We start from the raw sequence: 12,855 nt of genomic DNA on the forward strand, positions 1-12,855 counted from the left end.
CCCATCTCTGGGTGTGCATTTCAGACCTGGAAAGTACTGCATACGCCCCAGCAAGGCTCTTTGGTGGTGAATCCTGGTGGAATAGTTATTCCCAGTTCTGCCTTCAAAAAGGTGAAAGCTTTCTATTCTATTTGACTTGTAAATTGATGATATTTACATATCAATGGTTCAGGCCTCTCCTTCAAACCCGAGGCTTACTCTGTGTTTTGTGGCGAACAACTGAGTTAAATGCAAATACCCAGAAATGTTTTTTGACCCTGGAGCCAGGGCTGCTCGTCCCCTACAACTGGCCGGCCACACACGGTGGGTCACGCGGCAAAGTCCTGTCCTGGGAAGTTGCCTCCCAATGGCGGTGGTGGTGTGTGTGTGTGAGGGCTTGTAAAGAGAACGTTAAAACCCAACTTAAAATGGAATCAACACTAGAACATTTCACCTGAAAGAAGCCCATTCATTAGTCCTTAAAACTTGCACTTGCTAGTTTGTATTGGGCCTCCCTGGAGATGAATATTAAAATACAGCCAAGTTTTTAGAAGTCTGACCAAAATGTTTAATGTGGTGACTTTGGGTACACCTAGCCTCAATCACAAGTGAACCTAGACCGCACAACTGGAAACTCCTGGAAGGACAGACATGCCTCACTTCCTTTTATTTAGCACCACATGAAACTCAACACTAAACATTCAGAAATGAATCCGGGTCCCCACTATTGTTCAGGTTACTGAGGTTTCCTGCGAGCTCATATCTTCCATTCTCTGCCTTATCATATAGTTTCTATGAGACACTCTTCCTTTAACAGGACACCTCAGAATTCAAACCATCCTTTGTAATATTTATCCCATTTCTGTAGGATACCTGTAATGAATGTGTAAGAAACAGGTTCAAAATTGATGAGTTGCGATCACTTCAGTCAGTGGGAATCCCATGCATGCCTTTGAAGCCTGCTTTATTTGTTTGTTTGTTTTATTATTTTTTAAAATGTTTATTTATTTTTGAGAGACAGAGATAGAGCGGGGGGGGGGGGGGGGGGGGGGGGGGGGGGGGAGGGGGGAGGCCAAGAGATTGGGAGAGAGAGAACCCCAAGCAGACTGTACTGTCAGCACAGAGCCCAATGCGCGGCTCTAACTCAGCCGAAACCGAGTTGCACACTTAGCCAGCTGAGCCACCCAGGCGCCCCTGAAGCCTGCTTTATACTAACAGGTTGGGAATGTGGATCTGGAGCCCACCCAAGCCTGGCGTTGTGTGGCCTGGGCTGAGGTTCTTAAGTTGACTGTGCTTCAGTTTCCTTATAAAAAAAAATATGAAAATAATAATAGCACCTACCTCACAGGGTGGTTTGTAGATTACAGGAATTAATATTTGCAAACCACTTAGAATAGTGTCTGGCACATAGGAAATGCTGTATACATGTTTAATAAATAAAAGGTGAATTTATTATTTTATCCCATGATAGATGTTACCATAGATCAGTTGAGTGAGATTTTGAAAAATACATTGTACAAACAAAATACGACAATTTAAAAGACCTTAAAAACTTACGTTTAAATAGCTGAATGCTTTCCATATAAGCTATAATTCAATAAATTTAAAAAAATTAATTCCAGTGTAATTAACATACAGTATTATGTTAGTTTCAGGTGTACCATATAGTGATTCAACAATTCCATATACTACTCAGTGCTCATCAAGATAAGTGTGTTCGTGGGATGCCTGGCTGGCTCAGTCCATGGAGCATGTGACTCTTGATCTCAGAGCTATAAGTTTGAGCCTTACTTGGGTGTAGACATTGCTTAAAAATAAAATCTTAAAAAAAAAAAGAGGGGCACCTGGATGTCTCAGTCTAGTTCTTGATTTTGGCTCAGGTCATGATCTCACAGTTCATGAGATTGAGCTCCTGGTTGGGCTCTGCTTAAGATTCTCCCTCTCCCTCTGTCCCTCTCCTGCTGTGCACGCTCTCTCACTCTGTCTCTCTCTCTCTCTCTCTCAAAAAAAAAAAAAAAAAAAAAAAGATAAGTGTGCTCTTAATCTCCTTCACCTAGTTCACCCATACCGCCCCCCCCCCCCCCCTCACCTCCCCTTTGGTAACCATCAGTTCTCTATATTTAAGAGCCTGTTTTTTGGTTTCTCTTTCTTTCTCTTTTGTTCATTTGTTTTGTTTCTTAAATTCCATATAGGAGTGAATTCATATGGCATATGTCTTTCTCTGACTGGCTTACTTTATTTTGCATTATACTTTCTAGATCCATCCATGTTGTTGCAAATGGCAAGACTTCATTCATTTTTGTGGATAAATAATATTCCATTGTATGTATACATACCACATCTTCTTTATCCATTCATCTATCAATGGACACTTGGGCTCCTTCTATAATTTGGCTTGGGCTGTAGATAATGCTACTATAAACATTGGGGTGCATGTATCCCTTTGAATTAGTATTTTTCGGGTAAATACCCAGTAGTGCAATTACTGGATTATAGGGCCATTCTACTTTTAATTTTTAGAGGAATCTCCGTACTGTTTTCCAGAATGGCTGCACCAGTTTGCATTCCCACCAACAGTGCCAGAGGGTTCCCCTTTCTCCACATCCTCACCAACACCTGTTGTTTCTTGTGTTGTTGAGTTTAGCCATTGTGACAGGCGTGAGGTGATATATCATTGTGGTTTTGATTTGCATTTCCCTGATGATGTGATGTTGAGCATCTTTTCATGTGTCTATTGGGCATTTGTATGTCTTCTTTGGAGAAATGTCTGTTCATGTCTTCTGCCCATTAAAAAAATTTTTTAAATGTTTATTCATTTTTGAGAGACAGAGTGCAAACATGGAGGGGCAGAGAGAGAGGGAGACACAGAATGTGAAGCAGGCTCCAGGCTCTGAGCTGTCAGCACAGAGTCCCATGTGGGGCTTCAACTCAGGAACTGTGAGATCATGACCTGAGCCGAAATCGGACGTTCATTCGACGGAGCCACCCAGGCACTCCTGCCCATTTTTTAAGTAGATTATTTGGGTTTTTGGTGTTGAGTTGTATAGTTTTTTGTATATTTTGGACTCTAACCCTTTATTGGATATGTCATTTGCAAATATCTTCTCCCATTCAGTAGGTTATCTTTTGGTTTTGTTGTTTGTTTCCTTTGTTGTGCAGAAGCTTTTTTTTTTTTTTTTTTTTTTTAATTTGGATGTAGTCCCAGTAGTTTATTTTTGCTTTTATTTCCCTTGCCTTAGGAGACATATCTAGAAAGATGTTGTTACGGCTGATGTCCGAGAAATTACTACTGTGTGTGCTGTGTTTTAGGATTTCAATGGTTTCCTGTCTCACATTTAGGTCCTTAATCCATTTTGAGTTTATTTTTGTGTGTGGTATAAAAAAGTGTTCCAGTTTCATTCCTTTGCATGTAGCTGTCCAGTTTTCTCAACATCCTTTGTTGAAGAGACTGTCTTTTCCCCATTGCATATTCTTACCTCTTGTGTTGAAGATTAATTGACCATATAATTATGGGTTTCTTCCTGGGTTTTCTATTCTGTTCTATTGATCTATGTGTCTATTTTTGTGCTAGTACTTTATATTCAATAAATTAAAAATATGAAATGATGGCAACATTTAAAGGAAGTTATTCTTTTTAAAAAATTAATTAGTTAATTAATTTTTAGAGAGAAAGAGTGAACATGAGAGGAGGAGGGGGCAGAGGGAAAGAGGAAGAGGATGTCAAGCAGGCTCCGTGCCCAGCACAGAACCCCATTCAGGGCTCAACACAGTGCTGGACTGGGGGCTTGATCACACAACCTTGAGATCATAACCCCAGCTAAAATCAAGTGTGGGACGCTTCAAAGACTGAGCCACCCAGGTGCCCCAGGGAGAAGTTATTCTTTGGTTAAGGTTTTCCCCAGTATATTTTCGTCAACTCTTTGTTAGGGCTTCTCATATTCTGATAAGGATAGTGGGGACTATGTCATAGGGAAGCAGCTCTCCCTCCCCTCCTTCTAGGGGCCTGGTCAGGGCCACATGCCACACCAATCCTATAAGAAGGTACAAAAAGTTCATTTTAAAAACCAACTTGTCAGGGCGCCTGGGTGGCTTAGTCTATTAGGCGCCCAACTCTTGATTTCAGCTCAGGTCATGATCTCATAGTTGTGGGATTGAGCCCTGCATCAGACTCCGTACTGGGCATAGACCCTACTTGGGATTCTCTTTCTCTCTCTCTCTCTCTCTCTCTCTCTCTGTCTCCCTCTCTCCTCTCTCCCCCTCTCTTTGCTCCTCCCCTGCTTACACTCTCTCTCTCAAAATGAATAAATAAAACTTTAAACAACAACAACAAAAACGGCCTCCTGGGTGGCTCAGTTGGTTAAGCATCTGACCTCAGCTCAGGTCATGATCTCATGGTTTGTGAGTTCCAGCCCCACTTCGGGCTCCTTGCTGTCAGTGCAGAGCCCACTTGAGATCCTCTGTCTCCCTCTCTCTCTGCCCCTCCCCTGCTCATTCTCTCTCTTTCTCTCTCAAAAATTAATAAACATTTAAAAAAATAAAAATGAACTTGTCAACTTCTTAATTAGTGTATCACCCTTCAAATACATTTCCTTGAAGAATTTTTTTCCCTTCTTGGACCTCAGTTGATTATACCTTTGGCCTTGTATACCTTTGGTCAGCCTCCTTCCTTATTACACTTACTTGTTTCAATGGCAGGTTTGTTGGTCTTGGCCAGCAGTGCTCAGGATCCTGCCCTACTTTCCAAAAGACTCATGTTGCCCGATGGTGGATCATCCTCATATGTGGCTGCCGAAGAGCTTATCCTGGTTTGCAGTGGTACCAGCTGGAGAATGCCAGCAAGTGCTGGCCTTAAATAACTAAAACAGCATTTTATTCAAAACGCTCTTCAGAGTGTGCTCCTCGGACCAGCAGCACAGACCTTGTCTGGGAACTTGTTAGAAATGCAAGTGTCAGGCCAGCTCTGGGCCAACTGAATCAGAACCTGCATTTCAACACCATCTCCAGGCCACGTTGCATGCTGAGTTGAAGATGCTCTGGCCTAAGGCATGCACATCATTTGCCATTAATTCAAAGGCTGGCGGCAGATTCCAGACTCAGCTCTGGATTCCAGGATCACACACAGATACAAAAATGAACAGCCTATCCCAGCCCATAAGTTTTGTTCTGAGTATAGCTTTGTTCTCTGCCACTTGTCAAAAGGGTGCCACTGGTCACTTGGGACATGGAATAAGAATAGATAGTACTGGCCGGGGTAGGGGTGGGGGCAAATAGCTCACATGAGTGTAATCTCGTGACCCCTTCCCCCACTGCACTCAGTGTTAGGGGCCCCTGATCTGAGCTCACATCATACTCTGTGCTTCATCTTACCCGCCTGTCTTAAATGTGCTTGTTCAGTTCTCTTTCTGACCTAAGCAAGGAGCTCTTTGAGGCAGAGGCCGTGACTAGTTCCTCTTAGGGTCTCTGGTCCCTGGCACAGGACCTGGGGTATAATAGTGCTTTATAATGTGAATGAATGAATGCATCTGAGAGTTCTACTTCTCTAGGAGGGAAACACACAGGATATCTGTTTTTAGTTCCTGTAATGCTCCCTTAAAATGGGGGACACGACCTGGGCTATTCTTGCCCAAGTACCAGTGTTGGGGAATGCTTTTTGGGCATGTTTCTGACTGGAGTTCCACTCTGACCTTTCTTGCCAAAGGAAACTTCAACTGTACCTAAGGCAAGCTGATGAAAACAGGGAGGAAAGGGGGCGAAGGAAGAACCCATCTCACTGACTCAGTTCTAACCGTCAGCACTTAATCACTTCCAGTAGCAATCGAAGTTTCAATGCAAATACCCCCAAGCACCCAGGCCCCACAAAGTCTTCAGATTGCTCAGACTGGAGTTTGTTCCCTCTTAAAGAAACACCCTTCCTTCTGGAAGGGACTTGGAACATGTGACCTATAAAGGAAATTTGTCCTGAGGATGAGGCAGGCAGAAGGAATCAAGGAACTAAATTCAAGGAAGTTGCTGATGTGACTTTTTATTTCCCTCTTCTGTCACTTCCCTCTTTCCCAAGGCTCTCGTACTTCTACCTGTCCTGACAAGACCTTTGGCTCCTTGGAGAAAATTGAAGTGCATAAAAGGCTCTCAGTCTGCTGCTCTGTTTTCTTTGAAAACTTCTGGTTTGCTTAGAAATTTGCTGAAGACTTTCTACAGATTAGAATGTTTCCATTCTAAAATTTTTCTTTAGGGAACTCCAGACTCCAGCCACCCAACCAATGGCATGAAGGAAAGAAAGTAGATTTAAAATAAAAAGAAGAGAAAGAAAGGAGATGGAGAAACAGGAAGAAGAACCAGAGAGTAAGAAACTGGGCCAAGCGACCTCAAGATTTATGCAGACAATGGAATCCACCCTGAGGGTTGGGGTCCTGAAGAGCAGAAAAGCCGAAGCCTAGAAATGTGGGAGGCTGGGCCCAAATGGGTCAGAAGAGGCCCCTCCCTGCCATGACCATGGAAGGTGTCACCCCCACACAAAAGCCAGCCATGAAGGAGGCTTCCGAAGAGTGGGCCACATCCCTTTGTCCCATTTCTCCAGTCTTCTCATAGACCTGGAGTAAGAGTGATGAGCAAGTTGGCACAAATTCAGTGCCATTACAGGGGGAAAAAGAAGCACGTCTGACTGAGCAGACCTAAGCGAACCATTCCAAATTTGGAAGCCAAGTGTCCAACCTGTGTTCTCTTAGATATGAGGTGGATATTCCTCCCTCCTCTGCCCCCACACCCCTCTTACCTCTTCTACTCATCAGCTGACAGAGCTGAACCTAGTCGACATTCACGTGTCAGATCACAAAGCGCCTGGGTTCATGTGTTCTGGGATGCACAAGGAGTTTCAGTGATGGGGGCCTGGATCACTTTGAAAGATGGAAAGACTGGTACAGGGGCTATCACAGTGCTCAGCTCTAGATGACTGAAGCTGTAGGAGGGGGACAGGACTGGCTTTGACTGGTCAGTCCAGTCGACAGCAATACACTTCATACATTGAAAGACCCACTGTGTATTGGCTCTTTTTTGGTCTGAGGAAGGTGACATCATATTCACTTGACTTTGACAGCATTTACGGATCTGGAAAGGGACAACTTAATGGCGATGTTTTCTAAGGTATAAACTAAAGTTCATGAATTGTATTTATATGCCCTTCTGTATTTTATAGAATGCCACGAACTTTCCTTTATTACTCTTTCTACCTAGGCAAGAGATGTATTTTAGGGATGAAAACATCGATACAGAGCCTTGAAACATAAATTTCACAAGTTACTGATTTCTTGTCAAATCCATTAAGTAGAATTAGACTGCACTGAGGAAAAAGATTTTTTCAAGCCTTCATACTACAGCTGGTAACAATAGGTTAATTTAGAGGTGGAACGCAGGTAAAAGATGTTAACCACCTGAAAACAAGAGTAATAGTTGACCGCCTGCCTCTTCTGCAAGGTGACCTAGGACAGGACATTCTCTCTGGACTTGTTTCTTCCCCTGTGAAATACAGGATGTTGTGCAATAGCTTGTATTTTTCTTTAGCACTGTGTGCCTGGCACTCTGCTATGCTTTGTACGTACATTGTCTTGTGCAATCTTCACAACAGCCCAGTTTACAAGTGAAGAAATGAAGGCTCAGAAGTGGGTACCTGCTAAAAAAACATTAGTGGAGTCCCATTCCCGAGCCCGTTCCTTAGGAACTGCCAGTGTCATAGTCAAGATCTTTCCCAGCTCTATGACATAGGATTTCAGCATATCCCACTTGACCCAAATAATTTCCTAAAGTGAAACGGTCTTGGCACAGATTAAACCAAGATGAAAGCAATTGACAATGGAGGTTTCCAGCTGTAGGCCAAGCAGCTTGCTGCCACCCCCAGCCTGAGAATGGTGTTTCCTATCTTCTTTCAACAGCCTCCCCTCCCACACACAGGGCCCTGGGGCCGCCTGCAAACCCCGGCTGGGAGTCCTGCATACACAGCGTGAGAAGCTGCTCTCTAAAAGGTCTTTGTGGCTGGCTGTGGTAAGTGCTCCCACACAACTCTCCACCGCCAGTGGATGATCGGATAACTCTCAGATTAGGAACCCTGCTGCAGCCCAATGAGAATGATCAGGATAATTCTGTTTGTAAAAATCTGTTTAATAAATACACATTTTAGAAGTACCAAAATAATTACCAACAAAATACACAATGTACACCATTTACAGGAGGGTAACACAAACCTTGATAGGTAGTGACTTTTAACCCCACACCGCCAAAAGGTTTAACAACACACCTGGTTGTTACACGTCACAGGATACCACTGAGCTCAGCCACGGAATCCATGGTGACTCAATGGCAAAAGCACAATAAATAAAATGTAATCCTTTCATCACATTTTTGGATAACCTTCTCCAAAAACCCCATAGAGGTGAGGCTTGAAAGTGGTTTTCTTTGAATTCCAACGATCTTCTTTGTCCCCCTTCCAAAGTTCACGAAAAAAAAAAAAAAAAATGGGGGCTGATCCAGAACAGTAAATGTTTCAGGCCACGCAGTGTGAAGTATGGTTGTAAGTAACCCCTTTTGATTTTTTTTTCTTTCTTTTTTTTTTTTTTTTAGAAAAATAAAACTCTCTTTTTGTACAAATATACAAGTCCATGTTCTTTTAGGTACTTTTTGAAGCTCATAACGTCAGGCGTTGGCCTCCAAGCACACAGTCATCATAGGGCAGCTAAACACATAAGGAAAAAAAAGGCACGTTAAACTCCCAGAGCTTTGCCAAAAGCCCTGGGATAATGGTGAGGGCTGCTCCTGGAAGGAACTCAAGTATTCTTGGATTCTATTCTCCATAACCCAAACATAAATTAATTTCAGGGGCTGAGGAGTTTTCCTTTAATGTTCCTCTCCTTTAAAAAGGGATACTACTGGTCATGCACCCTGAAGTTTGAGAACTTCACTACATTGAAACCTTTGGATAAAGAGTAGCTCTAGGGGCCTGGGAAGGCAGTGCTTTGTGCAGAGTGACAAAGTGGAGACTCACCTCGTCCTCTGTGAACTCTGACTCCGTGTCATAGCTCTCCTCATCCTCGCTCTCTGGCAGCATCTGAAGGTTTTCTAGGGTCAGCTGGCCCAGCTGCTGCTGTATCCGTGTACTTGGGCGACCCCAGGTGAGCTGGTACGGGGAGTAGCCTTGGTAGGTGACTCTGTTGACATCAGCCCCGCACTTCAACAAAAGCGACACGAGGTCGGAATTCTGCAGGTCCACTGCAAGATGGAGGGCGGTTCGGCCATTACAGGGCTCCTGAAACCAATAGGAATTTGAGATGTTTACAGCTGAGTTTGGAATTTCTGCTTGCAACAAAAATATGTGAAATCTTAGGAGGGTCCTGGAAGCTGATGCATTCCATCTGGAGACATGAAGCACTCACCTGAGCATTGACATCAGCACCCAAAGACACCAAAAGCTCCACGATGCCCAGGTAGCCATGGATAGAGGCTAAGTGTAGACATGTGTGACCTAGGAGAACAATGAAGAAAGTATAACCAACCACTTGTTTCAACCCTCAGATCCCAAGAAGAACCTTTCACCTATCCTTTTAGGGAACAAATTCTTCTGAATTTGAAGAAGTCAGAACATGGGTTCTGAATGAACTTTATAAAGGGATCAAATAGGCCTTTTGCACGCATATTTTCTCAACCTTTCAAGTGTTGAGTGTTTTAAGCTTTTGCCTGGACTCCTAAAGTTGGCCCACCTCTCCCTTCTCCATGTCACCTGCCTTCTAATGGGCAGGGTAGGACAGGCAGACCTACCATTGTAGTTGGTGGCCTGCAGGATGGAGTAGAGGTGCTGGGTCCTGCAGGTCTGAGTCAGGACTCCCACACTGGCCAGGCAGCCTTGCTCACAGGCGAGGTGTAGGGGGGTATTTCCTCGAAAGTCTCGGAGCTCAGGATCACAGCCAGCTTCCAGAAGTGCCTCAGCAATTTCTGGTTGGTTGGTGATCACAGCCAAGTGGAGTGGAGTCTACAAACAGAAGAGGGAACAGAAAGAGCATTAGCATGGCCCAAACTCAGTCTGTATTCCCTTGGACCCCAGAGAGCTCCTGATTGTGGGTGATGCTCCTCCCGGACAGGTATAAGGGGCAAGACAAATCCCAGAGGCCCCAGGTGGGCTTTCATAAAGTCTTCATCAAATCAATGGGATATTCTTTACTCTCTAGGATGTTGGCTGATTCCAATGTAAAAGGTCAGGACAGATAATGACCAGTGATGATTAATTTAGGAAGGATTGGGAGCAACTGTGCTAGAATGTAACTTCCTCACTGGGCCAGAGGCACGGGGCTGGGCAAGCCGGCGCACCTGCTGCAGGTTGTTCTGGAAATTGAGGAAGGCCAGGTCTCCTTTCACTTGGCGGACTACTTCCATGGTCAATGCCTTCTCTTCATGGATGATGGCCAAGTGCAGGAACCTAAGGGTAAGAGAGGGAAAAACCCCCAGGGCCGCTGAGTGCATTGCGTGGGGCCCAGGGAGGCGCGGGCTGCGGGGGATTGCGCAAGGCCGGGGTTTCTGGAGGCCGAGGCCGCGGTGTTTTCCGCGAGGTTATTATGAGCTGAGTGTTCCTGGCAGGCGCCCAGGGACTTTCCGGCCCCCCCCCCCCCCTTCCTCCTAGGCGGGCGCCGGCCAGACCGCCCCGCCCTCCCGCCGGGCCGGAACGCCCTGTACTTCCCCTCCCGGCCGCGCGGCGCCCGCCAGCGGGGCAGAAACTCCCGCCCCTCTTATGCAAGCCGGGACTTCGCGTCCCCGCCGCCGCCCCGCCCCCGCCGAGAGGACCGAGGACCGGGACCCGGGGTGGGGGGGAGGGGTGCGCGCGGCTGCAAGGCAGAGCTGCTGCAACGCCGCCCCGGGATCTGACCCTAATCCTCTGCGCCCCCCCTTCCCCCCCCCCCCCCCCCCGCTGCTTTGCAAGGTCTCAGGGGCGGTGCATAAACCCCAATCTACGGACGCCTCCGGGCCTCGCGCTGCAGGCCCGGCGTCCCCACCCGGGCCCGCGACACTTACGAGTCTCCGTCCTCGGTGAGCTGCTGCTTCCAGGGCTCGGTGCCGCGCGGCGCCTCCTGGGGCTCAAGCCGGATCTCCCGCAGCTCCTTCACCATCTGCTCGTACTCCTCGTCCTTCATGGAGTCCAGGCCGCTGTCGTGGCGGTCGTCCAGCAGCCGCTCTTTTTTGAGCGCGTCCCGGGGACCCTCCATAGCCCAGTCCTGGGCGTGCTCGGCGGCTTGAAACATGGCGCGGTGAAAGCTCAGGCACTGCTGCCCAGGTGCGCTCGGCCGCGGGCTGCGCGCTCGCTGCCTCGCAGTGTCAAGGAGGGGAGGACCGCTGGCTGCGACTGTTGTGGGCTCGCCAGCGCCGCCGCGGCGCCCTATAAACGCTGGCAGGGGATTTCTCTGGGGCGGGGTCAGGCGCGGGGAATTTCCAAGCCAGTCAGACCAGAAAAGAGAACTGGCCTCGTCCTCTGCTCGGGCGGGGGGGTGGGAGGGGGAGAAGCCTAAACTCTGAGCCCGGGTTCATCAGAGAAACTCCCTGCGATGAGCCACTGGGGTCATGTACTGGGAACTTTTTGATGAACGCTGAGTGGCTGGAAAGTCCTCCCGACTAAGGCCCCCTCCCCCGGTACTTCCCTGCAGCCTGCACCTAGTAATCCTGTCCCTCTGCAAGAAACCTTTCCCTGGGGTTTCCCACGTTCGATTCGATTTGGGGTCGTCGACTGCTGAGATCCCAAAGAACGCAGACCTGCCGGGCAGTTCCTCCTTGGGGTTTGCCAAACTGCCGGTCCTTTCCGATTTTTGCTCTTTTGAAAACTGGAGTGGAAATGATGGCTAGACGAGGGGATTTGTTTCCCCAAACTTTTCTCTGCGGGGAAGGACGCCCTGGCGGGTTAGAAGGTTGCAGACTGCCTCTGCCATCCTGCCAGTACCAGGCTCTTTGCAGCACAGGGACAGGTAGCAAGTCCCCGAGCACTCCCTCTCCTCAGGTAGAAGTTGTGAATGCTTTGGCATTAAAAGTCTAAATGCTTGGAGAACCCTCAAATAGTTTCCTCGGGATTAACAGTCCTATTGACTGGAGAGGGAAGCACTCTGCCCTGCATTCAGGGGAAAATGCTGAATATGACCATATGTTTTTTCAAGTAAAGCAAGGTGTTAATCTTTGTAGTAGAGGTTATAGGTTGCTACCTTGCGTTAACAAAATAATTATTGAGGTCATGTTCTCTGATTTGCATCGTGCTGCTGTAGAGAATGGATCCTGTGACTGCTTCTGGGTGCCGAGCTGGGCGACTTTCCAAGAGCATTTGGAAGAGGCTAAAGAATTAATTAGTTGAGTAGTGCCTTACACAAGATTGGGCCTTAAGGATGGTTAATAAAGTAGTTGCTAAGCACACCACAAGGAGGCTCATGGCAGCCCTAACATTACCGCCTTGCTGACTCCATGCACACCTGTCCTGGGGTGGGGGTGGGGGTGGGGGTGGAAGCAGTTGGACCTCTCCCGGCAATATGTGTAACTACTCCAGACTCCTCATCCTCTGGTTTCACCTGCAGAAATAGAACATATGTTCCCTGCCCCACCCCCATCTCCTAGCCAACAAGCCTGTAATTGAACTCATCTACTTCTAGAATTGGTCCAGGCAAAATAAAGCAACTTGGGTCTGAATTCTTCAGAATTAGCCCCAGAAGGCTCTATAGTTGTGCAGAAATTTCTGGTGATTATTGCAAGCATCTTTAACTTGACTGGCCATTCTCCTAACACCCCTCCAACTATCTGAATATAGGGAATCTGGTTCAGTGGGGGTAAGATAAACCATATAAGGGGGAAAAAAACCTAACATCAAAATAT

At 46.8% G+C, this 12,855-nt stretch overlaps 1 protein-coding gene across 1 annotated transcript; it reads right to left on the minus strand.

Moving 5' to 3' along the window:
- Nucleotides 1–8,112: 8,112 nt before the first annotated feature.
- Nucleotides 8,113–11,377, minus strand: NFKBIA (NFKB inhibitor alpha). Its single transcript, XM_042942987.1, has 6 exons — nucleotides 11,026–11,377; nucleotides 10,327–10,435; nucleotides 9,781–9,991; nucleotides 9,399–9,487; nucleotides 9,011–9,271; nucleotides 8,113–8,701 (listed from the first exon to the last, which is right to left on the minus strand). The coding sequence occupies exons 1-6, from the start codon at nucleotides 11,250–11,252 to the stop codon at nucleotides 8,654–8,656; spliced, it is 945 nt and encodes a 314-aa protein (XP_042798921.1). The 5' UTR covers nucleotides 11,253–11,377; the 3' UTR covers nucleotides 8,113–8,653.
- Nucleotides 11,378–12,855: the final 1,478 nt, after the last annotated feature.

This window comes from Panthera leo, chromosome B3 (assembly GCF_018350215.1).
Source record: "Panthera leo isolate Ple1 chromosome B3, P.leo_Ple1_pat1.1, whole genome shotgun sequence".
Taxonomy (NCBI): Eukaryota; Metazoa; Chordata; class Mammalia; order Carnivora; family Felidae; genus Panthera; species Panthera leo.